At 38.0% G+C, this 21733-nt stretch overlaps 1 protein-coding gene across 2 annotated transcripts in view; it reads left to right on the top strand.

The window, feature by feature from the left end:
- NELL2 (neural EGFL like 2) overlaps nt 1–21733 on the top strand; it is a 197077-nt gene that overhangs the window by 116232 nt on the left and 59112 nt on the right. For both annotated transcript variants that reach the window (XM_018559489.1, XM_018559490.1), the window contains exon 13: nt 14496–14621. In XM_018559489.1, the coding sequence (XP_018414991.1) occupies nt 14496–14621 (126 nt within the window). The remainder of the gene's footprint in view (nt 1–14495; nt 14622–21733) is intronic.

A 21733-nucleotide genomic window follows, 5' to 3' on the forward strand; every position in this document is an offset into this window, starting at 1 on the left:
TGGTTGCAGAGAATAGTGCTCATGTAATGATTTGCACTGTTATCTGCAGCATTTCACTGTGAGTACAGGGTTGCTTCAATGATGGTGCACAGGAATTGGGCTCAATGATGTTGGGCTTGGTTCATAGTGTAGTTTGAGTGGCGTTGAACCTTGAAGTGGTTAGTCAGCGGGAGACAGCACCAGAAAGGAGTACAGAATTGCAGCTTTTGTCTGAACTGCTAGGCAATTTTTTTTCAAATTTTATTTTAAACTGAAGCTGGGCTTTAACCACTTGCCGTCCGCCCGTAGTAAAAAAACGGACGGATGGCACTGCAGCATAAGGTTTCGCACATGCAATTTTAAGGCTTGACATGTTTGGTGTCTTTTTACCCGACGTGACCCCGTCTTTTATATTTTACCAAAAAATTGGGTAATAATAAATGTTTTATCATTTAATATAGGGGAAACTGTTTTTTTTTTAAATTTCGGTAATTTTTCCTTAATATAGTAAAAAAATAAAAACCCCAGTGGTGAATAAATACCACCAAAAGAAAGCTCTATATGTCCCCAAAAAAGGGTATAAAATTCATTTCAGTACAGCGCTGCATGACGGAATAAATGTCAGTCAAAGTACCGCAGCGCTGAATACTGAAAAATGGTCTGGATGGGAAGGGGGTTTAACAACACGGATGTCAACTGGTTAAGCAACATGGTACATTTATGTTCTGTGCTGCTGAATTGCTATGATTTCCAAAGTAAGTTTACATTGGTCTTGGTTAGTTATTGGTCATGCTTTTACCAATGTTTTTTTCTCATGTTTTAAGCACATTTCTATCTTTACGAATTCATACAAATTTCTAAGTGTGTTTAAAGAATGAGTCCACCTAGTTAATTGAGTCCTTCCACTGCCAGCAGCTTTAAAATCATGATTTATAGTATATGCACTTGCCTACAGTGGTGTGTCTGGAAGCATGCACAAAAATACAATGAAGGGAAGAGTTTTCTGTTATATGAAAGAAGACATCCCTATTGAGTCATATTATTAGCTCGTGGTTCGCTAATCAGGTAAGCTGGTGCACATAGGGTAATTCCAGAGGTACCTTGTTTACAACAGACAGAGTGCATTTTGTCCATTTATCTGCATACTTTATTAGCCAATAAAAAGAAATTTGAATTGGCAGCACTCTTGAAGTTCACAGTACAGCCTTTAAAACACAACAAGATAAAGAGACATATTAAAATATTAAATGTTATTTTTTTTTTTCAAAATTGCTTGATTTCCATGCACATATTAAGCTTAAGTGTTTAAAAAAGTGCATTTTCTTTAATACCTGACATGTGATTGTGATGTGACATAGGGTAATAGCATAATAAACCCTTAAAATTATATCCATCACATATCTTATTAGGTTATGCCACTGCAGGCTTTTTTTAAAAACACGGTGCCAAATATGAAGTATTCCAGCCTTGATGTTTATAGAGGATTATGTAGAGTTGATAACAGAGTAAAGTATTTTGGCTGTCACTTCCTCAACTTTGCTGTTCTTACTTTAGTCAATTGTATAAAGTTGTATATGCAGCATCATATTCTGGAAGAAACAAACCATCATTTCACGCTGTGTAAATTATAAACTGAAGCAGTCAGAGTTCAGTTAATAGACACTTAAAGAATAGTTTTGCTAAAGTTTTGTCAGGGCTGTTCCAAAGAAAGACCGAATAAAAGCGGATGACAAATTGCCTTTTATATGCCAAAGTTGAAAGGAAACAAATGGGCTTGACTAATTACAGTATATATGGGGATGTAAAGACATCTGAAACTAGCACTTTTAAAGCAATGTACCTGTTATGTTTTGCAATACAAAGCTATCCGTGTCAAGAAGTCAATCATTCAGAACAAAGCTGAATCCCTTAATGTACTTTAAAAATATTTTCACCATTGCTGCATGGTTCCTATACTTTTTTTTTAATCTAATGAGTGGCATGTAATATTAACAGGTTGAGAACTTAAAACCTATTGCCAGCCCTTTTCCAAATGAAACCCTGCTATGAAAGCAATCATCTCTTTCTAACACAATGTTCTGCTTACTATAATTGTTTATTCTTTTAATTTCATACATGAATAAGTATGACTGAAACGCTTCATGAAATAGGCTTTCAGAATGAAAGTACATAGCGTGCATATCTTTATCTGTAAGGGTCTTTGTAAAGCTGCAAAAGACAGATACCAAGCTATCTTGGTAAATAGTTTTTGTAACATCCTATGATAATGTAGGACTGTATGAACATGCACAGGCAATTGCAAAACCAGGATTGCGGAAATATCAGAAAGGCTCAGACCCAGGGATTTTCCCTTTGCATCACTATCATATATTTCTTTATTCAGCATGAATGCTTCAATAAGAATTACGTGATATTAAAACAAATATACATTGCCCAGCAAATTATTTCTTAATGTTTTCCTAAGCACTTACATTCATCATGTTTCCAAATAGCTGCCTCCAACTCTCTCAGCTTAGCTTCTCTGAACTTCCTGTCCAGTACTAGATCACAAGGGACAGAAGACTCCAGCAGCTGTCCATCTACTGGCTTGGAGAAGGGGGGAGCGGGAAGCAGGGGGCAGTGGATCGGCTTTCAAATTTTGTTTCAATACAAGAGGCATTTGTATACCTATGTGAATCTTGGTGTGCTTTGTGTCTTTTTTCCAGTGCTAGGTAGCAATCCAACATAACCTAAATCCTGTACTTTTCGAAGATTGGTGACTACTGCTACCTCTCCTTGTGCAGTGTGATTGGTCTTGTATCTGCCCCCCTGTTGTTTTCTGCAGACAGCCTGTAGAGGATGGACCTTTTGGCTCTAACCCACAGCTTTGCTTTCTGCACAGTCACTGCTGTTTTTTTTAAATATTTTTTACAAAGTAATATTAGGGTTAAGTGGATTTACATCCTTGTATCTATTGAAAAAAATATGTAGATAGAAATATTTGTGCTGGGAGCTTTAAAGCTGAACTCCAGACAAGAACATAAATACAAATATGTGCTGAAATGCTCATAATTGGACTTGTGATCGGTATACACCGACCAGAGAGCACAGCGAGTTCCTTGACTTCCACTGCAGTGGTAGCTCAGCTAGGTCATCATGACTCTACTATTGCTTGATTTCCATGCACATATTAAGCATCATGACTCTACTATTCCTGCTGTTTCCCCCTGTTTACTTTCCACACATGTGCACCTCGGCACCGCCTGAACAGCTGCTAGTGCTGACTATCCCTCTCTCCTGTCGTGGTATATTTATGCTTTTAAAAATACATTGAATGATTGATCAAAGAAGTGCATTAATTGATATTTGTTATATCTGGCTGGATAAAATCTTTAGATAAAATGGTTCTATTTGAATCCATTTAACCAACAAGGTTCTATTTGAATCCATTTAGCCAAACAGAGCTCTATTGACAACTGCAGAACAAAATCCCTTCAGATGTTTGCCACTGGGAGATGGATACACATTTCCTGTTACTGCATTGCAGGACCCCTAGTCAGCTAGTCAATTTCTATATTTTAATTTGAATATTAATTTTCTAACTCTTTCCTTTCCCTCTAGCCACATATACAAACACCAAACCAATTAATTTAATGAGTAAACAACTGCCCGACATGGTTGGATTCCATTCTGCCACACAGAGCTCTATGAACAACTGCAGGACAAGATTCCACCAGATGTTGCCACTTAGTGATGGAGACACATTTCCTGTTACTGCACTGCAGGGTCCCAGTCAGCTAGGAAGTTTCCATATATCCTTTAATTAGAGTCTTGGTTTTCCTTATTTGTGGCTTTATTTTCTGTACTCTGTGAAATCTCGAGCATCCCTGTAGAAAACTTAAATGAAAAGTCAGCATTCATATTACTCTGCTAGTGCTGTTTTGTAAAAAAAAAATGTAATCATAAACCTGGCTATGAATCTAATTACAAAAGAACAGTTGTTTACTCTTGTACCGGAATGCGACAGAGTAGTAGATTGACTTGGAAATAGATAGTTTTACCTCCTTGATATTATCTTATTATGCCCAATGACAGAAATATAGCAAGATAGATAAATCCCAAGTGTTGCATAACAGCTGTTTTCATATTTTTTCCTCTGTGTCAAGTTTCTTCTTTTAATTAGACATGGCTTTGCTTTGAATTTATGTGAGTAGCGAAAGTAAGGGACAGTGGGAGTAATAGTGTGCAGCCTGTTACAATGGTGAAAAATGCCTTGGTTGATGATCATACATTTTAAATTGTTCTGGAAAAAGACCTCCATGGCAACTGCCTAGAAATTGGATAATGATGGGATAGGGAACATTCAAAATGAAGCATGACACATTTTCTTTGTGATTGGAGCAGAATACAGTTGGTATTGCATTGTCTGTCAGGTTATTATTTTGTGGATCCTGAATCTTCAATAACGCTAGAATAAAATAGGGATGTGAAGACCTGGCTTAGGTCGTAGGTGCTGTTTTAGGTTTTGACTTTGTGCAATTAAAATAGTGAATAATGACTAGAATGGTTTTTTTATTTAGATATCCATTCATATTAAAGCTACAAATTCAAGCTAATTGGGGGAAATGACCGATTAAGTTGTTTTTTACTTAACCTAAAAATTTAATTAGGTACATCAAGTAGCTAGTGAATTTATTCAAACTACAGTTCTGTAACTAAAATGCATATTTTATCTTTTGCATTGTGTATAATACATTAATACATTTTGAAATTCCTTGGCACTCAGCCCTACAAAGAGCACCATTTAAAAAAATAAAAGTTTTCAGTATTGTGCACTGCATCACACCTTCACATTTTGTAAAGTGAAATATCATTAAAAGTCATCCCACTATTAATATTGATATTAGAATTTTTCTTAATATATATATTACACTGTATATATGTATGTAAAGTATAAAGAAGATAACCACATTTTGTGCTATAGGTGATTTGCTCCACTGCATTTATTTACTTTAAATATGCAAAGAAATACTTTAGGTCCTCTTTATGTTTTGGAACAGCAGCGAATATGAATTGATCAATTTGACACTGTGCATAGAATATACTGAGACACCCTTAGATAATAACACACCAATGCAGGAGGGTTAGAGGGGATCTTATCTAGCACGCATTTATGGTCATTCCAAACACATTTTCAGCACTGCTGTTCCTCCACATTAATGGTCTGTGCCAAACACTGTATTGGAGTCTTTATGTATCTCATATTGACATTGTGGGAACTGCTTGCCACAAAAGTCCCCCTTCCACCCCACTGGCCAGTATTGTATTACAGATGTGATGGTTTCCTTTCCAGTAATAGACAGTTGATCTAAAAATCACAACTGAGTGTATATAGTATGCATTTTAATCTATTTTTTTCAAGAGACTTATTTTTTGCCTATATTTCACACTTGCACTAAATGCATGAACATTCCTCAATGCCTCATGCCCTAATTTAGGTATCTTTAACCTCTTGCCGTCCGCCCGTTAAGAAAAAATGGACGGACGGCTGACTCCTATCTGCGGGTTGCCGTCGCCAGACGGCATTTTTTTCCTGCTCGCGCGCGTCCCCTATAGTGCGCGAGCACGGGCAGGAAAGACTCGCTTGTTACTACAGCCGTTAATGGCTGTTTCACATACAACCGATCAGCGGCTCTATAGCCGCCGATCGGTTGTATGGCGTGAATTTCGGAGGCCCCCCGCGCCATCTCCCCCCTCCTGACCCCTCACCTTTAATCCCGGTATCCGCTGCCCCATCTGCGGCCCGGGACCGGCTCGGGATGGCGTCAGGAGGAGGAGGGAGGGAGATCAGCTCCTTGCTGTTCTCCATTAACATGTATGGAACCTGTGTTCACAATAGAGATTTTGTCTAATTTGACATACTGCAAATGCATCCAGAATGGACACAGGAAAGCTGAACATAATGCAATTGATTGTTTGCCAGACCTCTGGTTGTGTGAACCCTGCACCTTTCTGTTGAGTCCCACCCCTTCCCACACTGTTTTGACTAATTAAAATTGCCGCATCGTAATGACCTTTAGGGCCCATTAACTGCGCACTGCATTAAACACCCCATTAAAAATTAAGGCACAGGGCACCGTGTGTTGTGCAGTGCTGCATTGCAGAGCATATGTGTTTTAGAAGGGGCATTGGGGTGTCATTCACACAATGCTGCAGCACGCACAATAAAATAATGCAGTGGTGTGAATAGGTCCCTGATGTATACACCAGGTAGTGATTAATTAAACGTATCTAAAGGCAAAACCTTTTTTCAGTTTTGGTGACTGGTTGGAATGCCTGTCTTTTGTTTTTGCTACCTGTGCCCCAATAGGCAGATATATATTTTATTCTGCTTGTCCTGGTTACCATTCCTGGGACTGACAGCGAGGGAAAACCCCACATTTTTGAGTTGCCGCCATAACAGGAATAGAGAAGAACCCTTTAAAGGGGGACACCTGTTCCCTCATTTACAAATTATATCCTCTAACTTTCTGTTGTGTTTACAGGACAGGTAGTAAATGGAAATCTCCACAATGGGATACAATTGGTAAAAACCTGACAACGGTTTTAATCATTCTCTGCTCTATCCAAAATTATAAGAACAGTTTGGACTTTAGACATTCTTTAACTCTATATGGCCCTCTACCCTTTTCCTGTTTTTTAAGTTCCTCCTTCCAATGCTTTTCTTGTTTTCAACAAGAAAAGGTTTATCTTAAACTGGTCTAATAGTGACCAGTTTAAGATAAAATAGACACAGACTGGAATAGTTGTACTGCAGTGATGATGCCTATTACTGACTACCTTATGGTTAGGCCCGCTACGTTGTTATGTCCACTACAGGTGGTCTTCCACCTTTATCTCTCATTGTGTAAAAAAAAACAATTTCTGAGTGCTCCTGTTACCACCATGTCATGAAAGCTCGGTTTGTAATTTGTAATGAACAGAACATCGTGCAATAGTCTGTGCAGACGTATTAAGTTAAAATACGAATACCTAATATTATTTATTTACAGTAGTATACAATTTGAAAGTGTCCTTAAACTGCCCAACTCTACCCTATTTTGAACACTTCTTAGAATGTTGGGAATCTTTCTAAACTTCTGAGGACAAAAATCTATGGTCATATGCTCCTACTATTGCTTAGGGAGATTCTATACGCTGTTGTAAGTTCTCCTTGTGACCAATGAATGCCATTCTTTCCTTCTGAAATAGAGAACAAAGAAATGATCTTAGTATTCAACATATGCTGCTGTAACTATCACCGAGAACCCTGGCACTGCATCAATTTGTTTGAAGGTATACTTGTTTGAGGAGATCTCCCTGCCATTATTGAGCAGGTATTGGGCAGACTTGCTTACTAATGCACACTCTTTTTTCCAGACCTGTATAAGATTTGTATAGAGCATTCTAGTTAATATAGTAGTGAGAAAAATAACTGAACGTCCATGGTGGTCAAGCATAAGCATGAGATATGATTTTAATTAGACGTCCGTATAGAGATACATGCATGTGCCATTGCATACAGATGTCAAAGAAATGAGGAAAGACATTCAGCAGATATGCACGTTAATAACTAGCCACAAGAGAGACTTCAATATGTCAGAAAGGCATACAAGCCTTGACAGGAATAAGATAATTTTAGCTGTCTCATCTAGAATAGGCTACAAAAGAGATGAAGTGGCAGCGAAGAAGAGAAATAAGAATAAATCTGTAATGTTGTTTCTTTTGGGGAGTATTGCATCACTGCCTTCATTCACCACCTCCAGCGAGTTGTGAAGCTAGCATACCCAGACAGATCTAAGCACAATTGTGTGTTCAGCACCTAAATTTATCTAAAACTGTTCCTTCCTTTTTAAAAGAAATTACTTGCTCATTTTTAGGGAAAACCTTAACATTAGATTCCCTGTTTGTGTAAGGTAACCATTTGATGCAAGATGAGGAAAGCTTTATGTTTAAGAATCAGGTTAAGCTAACAAGATGTCTAATAGTATGTATTATTGATATACATATAATGGTAAAGAAAATAGTGTTATTCCCTACTGCAATCCATCTGTCATTTGTTTTGTCTTCATTGGGGTGGCATTGCATTGGCTTAAGAGGGACTGAGTATCAAGTAAGAGACATCTATACTCATTAAGAAAAGGGTGGGTTTCTTTAGATGTCCTTCGTGCCCATGCCCACTCGTGAGCGCCCCCTGGTGCGCACGAGCGGGAAACCGCCAGAATTTTAATCAGCCAGCAATGGGCGTTTACATACAAGCGGCCCGGGGTCTGTAAAGATGCACGATCGCTTGTATGCTGCATTTCTGTGTGCGCCCCGCCCCCCCCTCCTTACCTTTACTCGTGGTCACCGTCCCCGCGATCCTGGCCGTCTGTGCTTCATCAGCTTTTCTGGGGGTCCCTAGGTGACATTAGTGGTCTTAGAGACCCCTGATGTCTCCATAAAGGGGACCTGTCACTGTAATTTGATATCACATAGGGGGATTCTTTTTTATTGTTATGTGATAACAATAAAGTTAAGTGTTAAAAAAAAATTGGTCACAAAATAAATAAAATTTACACACACAAAAAAACCCACAAAAATTGTTTAAGGTCCCCCACTATGATGCGCAAAAATGTGTTAGGTGCGCCTACACGCAAAAACGATTGCGCCAATTATGCAGCACTAGTTACATATCACCACGAACGTCGCAGTGAGAGCAATAATTTTAAGGCCATCAATCACTGATAACACTAAACTGATGAGCGGTAACAGCTTTTAAAGCGTCGCCTATGGACAATTTTGGGTATGCTAGTTTTTTGAGGTTTCGCGCGCGCACGCAATTTTAAGGCTTGACATGTTTAGTGTCTTTTTACCCAACGTGACCCCATCTTTTATATTTTACCAAAAAATTGGGTAATAATAAATGTTTTATCATTTAAGATAGGGGAAACTGGTTTTTTTTTGATGAGTGGTAAAATCTTTTAAAGTGTCGCCTATGGCCAATTTTGGGTATGGTAGTTTTTTGCGATTTTCACGGCCGCGAGGAATTTTAAGGCTTCAAATGTTTGGTGTCTATTTACCCGACGTGACCCCATCTTTTATTTTACCAAAAAATTGGGTAATAATAAATGTTCCCTAACATAAATAAGGGAAAACAGTTTATTTTTTTACTTTCTGTACTTTTTTCGTTATTTAGTAAAAGAAAGCTCTATATGCCCCCAAAAAATTATATAGAATTAATTTCAGTACAGTGTTGCATGACAGAATAAATGTCTTTAATACTCAGTCAAAGTATTGCAGAGCTGAATACTGAAAAATGGCCTGGACAGGAAGGGGGTGTAAACACCCCTGTCAGCAAGTGGTTAATAGCTTAAATTAGGCAACAAAGGGCGTCACCTAAACTCCAAAATGTTTGCACAGTGTTGCCACTGAATACATCTTGGTCCCTACCAGGAAGTCATTACTGAGAATGAGGTGGTATGATGCTGGTTCTCAAATTTTGACTTCCGCATTCACCTGTCAGTCATCTGGCTGCTATAGCCAGAGAGAAATGTTTTTTCTCATACCAGGAAGTCATTACTGAGAATGAGGTGGTATGATGCTGGTTCTCAAATTTTGACAGGTGTACAGGTGTACCGATGGGGCTACATATCATTAGTTCCTTATCGTTAGAGTACCTTCACCCTAAATTCACTTTTGGTTCTACAGCACAGGAGACCCTGTGCATTAAAAACTTTGTCCGACTTAGTGAAATAAAGACCACCAGACAAAGCTTTGGGCTTTGATTTGCTTCAATTATGCCAATAAGTGGTTGTCATTTCACTGCCATTCGTAAATCAGCAGTGTTATCTTCAGCAGTCAGATGATGTAGTTGTCAGTGTAGAAAAAGATCTCTCCCTCCTCTTCCAGATGGCTATTTTATATACTGATGAAAGCTTTTTTTTAGGATTAAAAACAGATTTGGACTTATCTCAAACTTCACATGTGCATAGAAGAACAAAAGCATAAACATTCTTATCCCTGCAAGAAACATGTTTACCACCCTTTTTCCTACTTACCCAGTAATACCAAAAAATTGAGACATACACTAAATGAAATCTGTTACATAACTATTTTATTATTGTACACGTTACAACAAGGCTGCATAGTGATTTATTTTGACACCTTTATTTTATTGTAAATATGTTGATAGTTCAGGAACCTCTAACAGTTTTACATGAAAAAATATAGCAGATGCATTGTTCATTCTTATTTTAGAATGGCAGAAGTCTGTGTAGTAATATTACTTTACACATGAAGGCTTCGAAGCTGAAGGGAAATACAGTGACTATGCTATAGGGATTCATATAGGTTTATGGCCCTGAGGCTATTAGTGCAGTTACACCTATTTTTCTAAGCATACCCTTCCCTCCAGTCTTATATTTACCTGTCCCCAGTCTGTTCAGTCTCCTTGACAAGGGGATAGGAGCTTATAAGACTAAAAAAATAGGTTTAACAGCACTACAATCATTGGTATGCATATAAAGAGCACAATCTACCCACTAAGTAAACTACAATGAAATACCCCTTTGACAGTAATATGGTGATCTGAGAACCCTTGTTGGTGATAAAGTTGGAGTATTCACACAAACACCTACCACATGCCCCTTGCTGACTCTCGCATACAAAGAGCCTGATGTAAACCAGTCAGCACCAAGACCTTTCCCATAGCCACCAATTAAAATTAGGTTTAAAAGTCCTAATGTCATAGGTGAGGCAGAAAACAGAAAGAAGTTAGATACACATCACAGGGTAATGCACACTCGGTGACTATGTGAGGTACTCTCTGGTTTCTTGCTGCTGTGTATTGCAAAGCACTCATTTTAACCTCTTGCCGTCCGCCCGTAGTAAAAAAACGGACGGACGGCACTGCTGCATCTGCGGGTTGCCGTCTCCAGACGGCAATTTTTTTCTGCTCGCGCGCGCCCCCTAGCGGGCACGCACGGGCAGAAAAGCCCCGATCAGTGCACACACCCGTTACCCGGTGTTACACATATAGGCGATCAGCGGGTCCATAGCCCGCCGATCGCCTATATGTGCTCGTTCGCGGCGAGCACATATTTCCCCCCCCGACCCCTCACCTTGATTCCCGGGATCCGCTGCCCCATCTTGGATCCCGGGACCGGCTCCGAGGGCGTCAGGAGGAGGAGGACGGGAGATCAGCTCCTTGCTGATCCCCGTCCGGGCTGTGAATGCAGAAGTGATGTGTGTTACATCACTTCCGCATTCACCTGTCAGTCATCTGGATGGTATTGCCAGAGAGAAGAAGCTGATAAAGCAGATCTCTGCTTCATCAGCTTCTTTTGGGGTCCACAGGTGATATTAGGGGTCCTAGAAGTGACCCCATCTTTTATATTTTACCAAAAAATTGGGTAATAATAAATGTTTTAAATGTTTTATCATTTAAGATAGGGGAAACTGGTTTTTTTTTTAAATTTCGGTAATTTTTCCTTAATATATTAAAAAAATAAAACCCCCAGTGGTGAATAAATGCCACCAAAAGAAAGCTCTATCTGTCCCTCAAAAAAATAAAATTCATTTCAGTACAGCGCTGCATGACGGAATAAATGTCAAAGTACCGCAGCGCTGAATACTGAAAAATGGCCTGGATGGGAAGGGGGTTTAACACCGCGGATGTCAAGTGGTTAATGTAAACGGATGGGACTTTCTAATATCTAGCAAAGTTGTAATGTTTGCTGAATAGCATTTGGTTACCCATTGTTTGGTTTCACGTGTTGCCTCAAATCACTCTTTAAAGAAGAACCTCTACGCCCCACACTGCAAGGGTTAAGTGCTTGTTTTTCTCTAGGTGCTAAAAAAATAGTTTTACTCACCTGATCCTCGGAGATGGCTTCCTGCTTCTGTGATCACTGAAGCATGTCTCCTCCTCTGCTGCACAGATGAACTGTTCCTCAGCATCTTCACATCTATACACTGTCTATGCACAATATATAGAGCGTGTTGACACCGGTCTAAGAACAAGCCGGCTTGGATGGTCTGGTGAGTATAACTCTCTTTTTTAGCACCTAGACACAAATGAGCACTTAACCCTTGCAGTGCTGGGGTAGTTGCACTGCAAGGGTTATATTTTTTTTTCATGGAGTTTTTCTTTAACCACTGGAGTCCTTGACGCTGGTGGGGCCCCCTGCTAGAACAAGCACTGGGACCGCTGGGTGACTCTGACAGCCAGAAGCCAACGCTAAGCCCATGAACTGAAACAATCATCTCCTGGACTTCTGATGCTCCTATGGGGTGCACTGCAGAAGCGATTGTAAAATGCTTCTGCATTGTGTTTACATCTGGAGTGTAGTGTATTCACAGCTGATTGTAGCCACCAATAGATCACTATTAGAAGTGATCTACTGCCTGACAGCTGCATGAAGGTTCTGTATCAGGTATCCACTGACAAGATCCAGACTCCCCATAAAAAATGTAATAAAAAAATTGTAAGATAAAAATAAATATACAGTATATACATATAAAAATATATTTATATATTGATAACCTACAAATAAAAATATTATCTTGCCAGATTAATTCCCAGGCCACAACACTTATGTTGGATGTTCTAGATCAGTGCTCCCCAATCTTTTTATCGCCGCGGACCGGTCAACATTTGATAATTTTACCACAGCCCACTGAAGGGGGGACGTTGATTGTTTATATTTTAGATTGGAATCACCTGTCCTGATAAAGCCATATTTCAAGTAGGACTCATGGTATTATCTGTTAAAAGTTATATGTTTCTTTGATGTTGAAGGCCCTTCTTCTGTCTCTTCACTGGGCCTTTTCTTTTTCCCAAGGAAACTTTCTAACGACGTCTGTTTCGTACTCATTGTTGCTAATTTGTGGGTTAAATTTGAGCAAACACAATATACACGTACACCAAGCACTGTTAAACATGAGAAAGTACCGGTGAACAGAGAGAAGAGCGATACACACCTTCTCTTTACCAAAGCTACAACGCCACTGCCGCTTGCAGCCGCTCAGCTCCAGACATCACCTAAAACCGCCCCGATATCACAATATTTTGCGCATGTGCGGTATTGGTGCGGCTTTAGGTGACGTCTCTCAGCTCCCGGTTAACCTCTCGTCCTGGAAAGTCGGACAAACCCTAGAGAAATACACCACAGTAAATAAAATGGAAATAATTTAATGTTCCTTGGGCGGCCTGGTACCATTTGATCCGCTAACTTTGAGGTTTACCAGTCCACTACAGTGAATAACATTCAATGGATTTGTTGATTATATTTTGGGGTAAACATATGGATGTGTGCAAATTATGGCAGTGTTGGAAAAATTTAAGGGAAGATGCACTTTTTTATTTTCTATCCAATGAAAGCCCTATCTGCCCCAAAAAAACAATGTATAAAATCTAGTCTACAAAACCCAAAAGATATCATGTGCAAAACTGAGAAATACTCTGTTACTCTGGGGATTTAATGCCCAAAAGGCTTGAGGACTCAAGTGGTTAACACATAATAAAGTTGTACCAGGGAAATGGATCAGCATGTGAAGTTCCATATCCATATATGTATAATTGTATAATGTATAGTTATTGTCACTGCTGGCCTTCATGGGGGAGAGGGAAATTGTTTCCTGTGCGTTTCCGTTTCCTTTCCTTTTCCTATTGTGTAATGCCGTTGAGCACTTTATATGTTTCCACTATTGATTTGGGTATATGTTAATGAAGATAGGGTCTAGTTTGGATTTTGGGCATTATGGGTATAAGCGCATACAACCTGTGAGAAAATCATCCCCTAGAAATGCCCCTTAGGATTTGACGTGTATGTAGACTTGCTTCTTGGATGATTTTGACATACATTGTGTACAGTATCAAATAGAAAATATGAGTTGTCATTTGTTTCTATACTTGGTTTGGGTGCTTCTGTGAAATATAAAAATCTGTATGAATAATTTTATTGGAAGTACCAGAGAATCAATCATCCTATATAATAGTCTGTAAAAGAACCATGTGGGAACGGGAATAGTGTTCGTGCACTGTTCCAGTGGAGACTTTAATGGCCATGTTCTTGCAAAACCTATACTCATCACTTGCATTTATAAAGACAGCTGCAATTATACTCCAAAAGAAGTGAAGATTACATCCGAGTAACACATAGAAAAATCTCCATTCTACTGCCTATATAGCAAATAAATGACTATATGATAGTAATGTAGTCTACACTGATTAATGTATCATTCACACATAGATAACCAATAGGTGCTGGGTGGGGATAGCAAATCATTAGCATGATATCGGTTTATGGAATATGTATTATATTGATTGTAGTATGTTTTTTAATTTGTTATTTATGAAGTCAATGGTATTAGAAATCAAACTATGTCACAAAAGGCTACCTAAAAATTTATTTTTACTCTATATTTTTATAGTTACACATAATAAAATATAAAAAAGGGTGGTAGCGCAAGAGCTATGTAACTAATTCTATGTCCTGTTTCTGTTACATATATAGATATTGATGAGTGTGCAGAAGGACGTCACTACTGTCGGGAAAACACTGCGTGTGTTAATACACCAGGATCTTTCATGTGCATTTGCCAAACAGGATATATCAAAATTGATGATTATTCCTGCACAGGTAAGGACAAAGCCACATTTCGCCATTGTTTGGTAACTGTTTTTATTCATACAAGTAACTAGGCATTCAAATTGGGCATAAAGATTTAACTGTTTTTGTAAAGCTCTTGCAAAGTAATATTTACTTTGTGAATGCTTATGCTATGACTGGGAACATGATATTAAACTATATGCAGTAAGTATTTTCTCTTTTCAGCATTGCTATTCATTTAGGTAGTTTTATAAAACTGACATTGAAAAATAAACTTTTTATACTAATTAGCTGAAAGTTCGTGCATGGGTTTGATTTCCAAAGGAAGGTTTTAAATGCAGCATTGTGTGTTATCATAAAGATATTTTGCTAGTTTTGACTCCGAACTCTAGAGAAACATTGTAATCTCGGGGTATGCTCTGCATATGCTCCTCGCAAGTCTTTTACATTGTGCATCCATTATCAGAACCTAGACAAATGGAAGATGTCACTCAAAATCAGCCTGATGTCTTCACACTATGGCATCATGCTAATTTAATAGGAAATAGGTGGCATTGAAGAGAGTGCTTGTTTCATACTGTCTAGCTTCTGATGGTATCTGTCATATGCCCCACATACTGTATATGTCCTGCCTTACTCTTATAGTTGTAAGCATCCTTCATGGCCATAGTTCACTAATCACCTGCCCCCTGAAATCATGGTCATAGCGCTCATCCTTCTGATGGCTGACTAAAGAAAATATATGACTATAGAAAATAAATGACTGTTGGATTTCTGCTTCCTAGTTATCTCTCCACCTACCAGCCTGCCAGTTGCACAACAAATGAACAACAACACATTGGACCATTGCTCTCTGTGTTGCAGAGGTCTTCATCTGCTTCCCCACAGAGAGCATGGGTCCCACTACTATTTCTACTAGGATGTAGCTGCTTTAGAAAGGAAATCTTTGCATTTTTGCCCAATAAGCTTGTTTCACTTGTCTATATATGTGTGGTTAGATGTTAATGGCTGAAAGATTTTTCCTTTTACTGAATACTCAGATCCATTTTCATGGGTGTGTAGCATAAGCATGAAACTATAATGACCAATAGTCTTCCTAAAACAGAGAGGTGCTGTAGCAGTTTGTCGTATCCCCAAAATAGACCAATTTGTCAAAACTTGTCAAGATTACAAGCATTTTGAGATGGATATCCATGTTCCTTTGGCTACCTTTAGGATCAAGCCTAGTCATTTTTTATACTGGTTTCTCAAATAGATACAGTTTGTAGGTGTGTTGTTTGTGGAGATAGTTTGACGGTTCTGCTGTCAACAAACATCTTAAGTTATGTTACATATCTGATCTAGCCAGCCATAAAATACTGTATATAGCCAGCTAATTACTGAAAGGCAATTAAAAATATCTGCAGGCTATACTAACGGTTCACTTGTATGATGAATCTTTTGATCACTAAAGACCTTGTGTGCTTCTGTGGTATAATGATATGACAGAAATCGTAACACATGGTCGGTTCTGTTGGAAGCAAAGAGGGGAAGCTATTTCTCTTTTATGAGATGTATTCTTTTATCTATAGATGCTAAAAGCAAAAGAGAGAATACTGCATTCCAGAAGTAATTTGAATAACAATATAAAGCTAAAATAGCTGTGGAGGGCTTTCTACCTTGTTATAAATTGGATCCAACTATTTGCAGTGGGAAAATTTTATTTATTTCTACATGGATTACATTTTACCTATGATTTAATCTATAATCTGCTTTAAATATTTGAAAGCATTTTAATGTAAAACAAAACAAAGTAAGCCTATTCTAATAAACTTCATAAAGTGCATCAATCATATTGCATAAAATGTGTACTTTCCATTCATAATAAAGTCCAAAAATGGTCAGTGTTTTTGGTTTTTAGACAGTCTCATAACTAGGAAAATGTCCATAGAAAAATGTGCCTATATGCTGGGTAAGTGTAATGAACAGATCGCCCAGTTTATTCCCCAAATGTTGATGCTTATCTTATAACTGTAAAGGAATATTTTATGGACTTTTAAAGAGTTTGTTTAAAGGTAGGGTGAAATTTATACAGTTTTATATAGCATTGCTTAGATGTGGTGAAGTTCTTAAAAGCTGCAAAATGTAATTTTTAAGAGAGCAAAGTGATAATGTAAACACAGAAGCAATGTAGAAACTGACATATTAGACATCAAATATATTTTCTCAATATGGACCCTGCTAAACCTATTACAAGGCTATTTTATAGTTATTATGTAAATCCCTATGTAATAGCATTGTAAAGCACAATTATTACTAATCCAATGTATGTAAAGCTGCACTCAACAGCCAGGACCTCGATGTAAAAAAGTTTATTCCCAGGAATCTACAATATTACAAGCATGACAAGATCCACAGGCTCTGACATGTTTTGCCAAAAAAGCTTAATCATAGAGTCTCTTTTTGGCAAAACATGTCAGAACCTGTGGATCTTGTCATGCTTGTAACATTGTAGAGTCCTGGGAATAAACTTTTCTACATCGAGGTTCTGGCTGTTGAGTGCAGCTTTACATTGGATTACTGGTGACAGCCGTGGCATGCCTCTGGATGGGACTGATGAGTTTGGTCATATGAATGTGAGCGGTGTCCTTTTCACAAACTTTGCATAATTATTATTATAATGCACATTTATATGGTGCTGTCCATTTACATTGTCTTTACATACTGTCCATTCACATCAGTTAATACCCACAAAGAGCTTACAATTAAGGTCCCTCACATGCATGCATGCATACACACACACGGACCGATTTAAACGGCAGCCAAATCATCAGCATGTCTTTGTACAGTTGGGAGTGTCCATCGTTACTAATTGTAATGTGTAGGAACATAGCTTCATTAATAATGTCAGCAACATTTTCTCCGTTCTCACGCTATATAAAACTAGTAGATGTGAGTCTGTTTCTTAAACAGGAAAATTCAGAATGGATTTATATTTTTTTAACAATAACCTTTCTATATGAGCAATGTTTTATGTAGTAGTTATGAGCTAGTTAAGAGATATACAGGCAAAATGATGCAAATTTATAAAAACTGGAGCAGACAAAAGTTGTGCATGATAACCAATCATCTTCTCTCATCAGTTTGTTCAGTTAAGATTTGAAAATGGGAGAAAGGCGCTGATTGGTTGCCATGCACAGTTGCTCCAGATTTTGTCTGCTCCAGTTTTGATAAATTCACTGTTCTGCGGGTTACCTATTCTAGACAGTACATATAACAAGAGAAACAGATTTTCAAGATCAATTTTTATGAATGCTTAAGAGTATTATTGGGATTTATCAGAATATTTAGCAAGGGAGTTGTAATCCTTTAAAATGTAATCAGGAGAAATTAATGGCATCCATTGGTTGTGTGGTGTTAAGACATCTTGGCTTCCTCTGCCAAGGTATTATACTCCCACATATTTTGTATCTGTTCTATATAGTTTACAGAAAGAACAGGCTTTTTTGACATCACTTCCTTCTCCATAAAGTATGAGTGGCATACTTTTCGACCCGGTCAGCAGCCCATTCATTTTAACTACAATCGTCCTATAAGATTTGATGTGCCTTTAACATATTTTATGCATGTTACTTACCTGTAATATCCTTCCTTTTGTAGACATCCAAAAGCCCTTTGTCATTTTGGATGTAATATCAGCAGCCCCTGTATACTCAAAGCTGTTACTCAAGTGACACTCTATAATATTCCCCTTTGCTTCTCCCCAGGCACCTGCATAAAAGGTTGTGTGAGGAGGTGAGGGCTAGGGTGGAGAAACGAAGAGTAATTAGGCACTCCAGAAGAGGAGAGGGCTATTACATGCAAAAAGAGAGGGGGTTTTGCAAGGGAACAAACTAGTGATATTTTCCACCCAGTTTAAATCACATTGCAAGTCAATAAAAAAATAATTTATGGAAAGGATGCACTGCAAGTAAGCATTCAAAATACTTGATTTTTTTGTGCGCATATCTGCAGTTTTTAAAGTTGATGACAAGGTCTTTTTAATGTACAATAGACATGTTTATTTATGCCCAATTTATAGTGCTGCATGCAGAAACCCAGAAATATTACCTGTCTGTTCTAACAACTTTAGTTCAGTTGCCTTCTAAAAAAAATCAAGAAAGGCAAATATATAGAATTGTTGTGTGTTAAGTTTCAATGGGATGTTTGCCAGGAAAACGATGTTTTGGAATGCAACAAAGCACTTAATACATAAAGTAACATATTTTCTAGAGTCTGTGTTTTGATTAGTGTCATGGTGTAGTACAAAATCCAGCCATGTAAAAAAAACTATCTCTGGTGTCCAGACACTGTCACGTATCCTTGTGACTTTCTACGACAGATCCAGAAAATAAAATGCTATGATTTTCCAATCCATTATATTAAATTTGGTTAGTGGCATCATGATCCTTGAGACATAAAGGGTTGAATAGTTTTAATTTATATTGTTGTAGACCAGCTGTAATTAAAAAGTAATTTAAATGATTTTGTGTCCACATCTTTAATTTCTGTCATTACTATGATTTTTTAAAAATGGTATTGTAAAACAAAGGTGTGTTTAAAGGGAACGATAACTTTTCTCACAACCCATTGATGGTGAACTTCCTAGATTTTGACAATTTAACACAGCCTTTCTCAGCCTTTTTGCAATGAAGGAACCCTTGAAATAACTTTCAGGTCTCAGGGAACCCCCACAAATAATTATATTTCTGCAGCTCACCAAACTCAGTGTGATCAGTAGATTGTAGAATTTTAATAGTGGCCAAAAAAGAAACACAGGCAGTGACAATTTCAGTGATCCACACACATATGTGGTCATTGTAGGCAGATCAATTTGCAACTACTCTCCCCTCAAGGAACCCCTAGCAACATCTGAAGGCACACCAGACTTCCACAGAGGCCTGGTAAAGGCCATATAACATAAAGCGTTTGGACATTAGAAATTGGTGCACTAATAAGGAAACCTTATAATTCATACAAAGAACAAGCCTGTTTGTCTTACAGGCTTGGATTTGAATCCAATCTGGAACACAGTCTGCTTGGATTTTTTATGTTCTTTTTTGTCTGCGTGGGTTTCCTACATGTGCACCAGTTTCCTAACACAAATCAAAAATATACTGATAGTTTACTGACTTTCTTTAAGTATTGGCCTTTTTATATTTGTGTCTAATAGGGACATTAAATTATGAGTTATAGAGAGAGGGGATAGGGAATAAAGTGAAGGAATCTACAGTATATACTGCAAAGCATTACTTAGTGTTGGAGCTATATAAATACTGGAAGTAAATGACAAAGAAAATCCTGGCAGGGGAGCTGTAATGCATAGCAATATGTACAAAATATGTATGTTCACATGTTATCAATTACCCAATAAAAAGTATTAGGAAATGCAGGTACAGCAATTAAAATTATAATTAATGATTTTTAAAAAATATGTTATTTTTTCTCAACCAGACTTTACCATGGCCTGTTTTAAGTTATCTGCTGGCAAGTTCTAGGTGTTTAAATATCTGTAAGCATAGATCGGGCTCAATATTTTAGGAGCACATGTGCAGGACCTGAAAACTGTGTGAGGAAAAGGAATCACAAATGCATTCATTCATTCTTTTCAGTAGTCAAAAGACCTAAATACCCAGGTATTTTTATAGTTGAAAACATCTGTGTTTTAATCACAATATCTGTGCAATATGGCACAAAAAGTCTAATAAGGCTGTACTATCACACCACTAGACACATTAGCTACAGAGAGGAGGGCAGGGAAAGAATAATAACTAGATTTATTATGTGAGGGAGGCAAGAGTAGGAGTGAAGCAGCTGGGACCTAGCTTGCCAAAGCTGTGTGTAGGGAAAACATTGCATGCCAGGAACGATTTTAAATGAAGACTTGTACTATCAAGGAGAGGAGAAGAAGAGGTAATGTACTTGATTGTTAATTGAAATATAAGTAGAGACTGCTGATCCATTAACATTAGGCTTATTGATGGGGCCAGGGCTGCCCAAAAAAATTATTTAACCAACAAGTTTCTTTCTAGAGATCTTACCAATCCTGTCACCTTTATTTTCTCCTGCTAATAATGATCTAACGTCATGAAAGGCCCCTCAAAGTATACATGAAATATTGTGCAAACTAAAGTTTATTACAAGCGGCATATACACATCACTCTTCTACAATAGGACAAGCTGTTTGGTTCTAGAGGTGAAGGGTACAATTTTGCCTCCCCTAGCACTACCTATGAGCATTCAGGCAACACTAAGAAGTAGGGTTGCACAGATACCAAGTACAGTACTCGGTACAAGTACGAGTACATGTACCGATACTTTTGAGCTCCAAGACTACACTAGAGAAAAATTCAAAAATTAGGAGGCAGCTGTCATTTGTAAGGAGCACACGGAGCTCCTGGGATTTGTACATCTCTGTTTTAATGTACGATTTTGTTTTTATAAATATAAATAAAGGGATGCACAGATACCAGTTTTGCGAGTACGAGTACTGGTACTTGCCGAGTACTTACAAGTACGAGTACTGATACATTTTTGTTGTCATGTGACAGTTTTTCTAAAACAATACAGACTAATGATTTCAGGACAGTGGGGGAGTGCCAGAGCTAGGTCCCAGCTGCAACTGCAGCAACCCTGGTAGTTCTCATGAAAATGCCAAGTATCTGCAATGGTACTCGAAAAGTATCTGTGCAACCCTACTAAGAAGAAAACTATAGGCTACTATGGCTAAACCCTCCCCCCAACCCTTAAGAAAATGCCAGTTGCTTCTGTGGTTTTGATAATTTTTGAGTCACTGAACTGGAACTAATCTGTTATCAGGAGTCTGTACTTTCTACATACATGTTTTAAGTTACATAGTTACATAGTATTTGGGGTTGAATAAAGACATACGTCCATCAAGTCCAACCCATATAGGTCCACGCATCATCTCATTCTTAGGGATACTGGTATCCCTGGATATTAATAGTTGCATAGTATTTGGGGTTGACCAGTCACCGGGGTTGTCTTACTTAAGGCAAATAGACTGTTTGCTTTGCAAAGGAATTTTCCCTTAGCTTATTACAAAAGACGAAAATTCACTTTGGAAAGAATACCCAAACACAAGCAAGGAAAATGAAAAAGAA

This window comes from Nanorana parkeri, unplaced genomic scaffold, assembly GCF_000935625.1.
Source record: "Nanorana parkeri isolate BGI_ZX_2015 unplaced genomic scaffold, ASM93562v1 scaffold399, whole genome shotgun sequence".
Lineage (NCBI taxonomy): Eukaryota > Metazoa > Chordata > Amphibia > Anura > Dicroglossidae > Nanorana > Nanorana parkeri.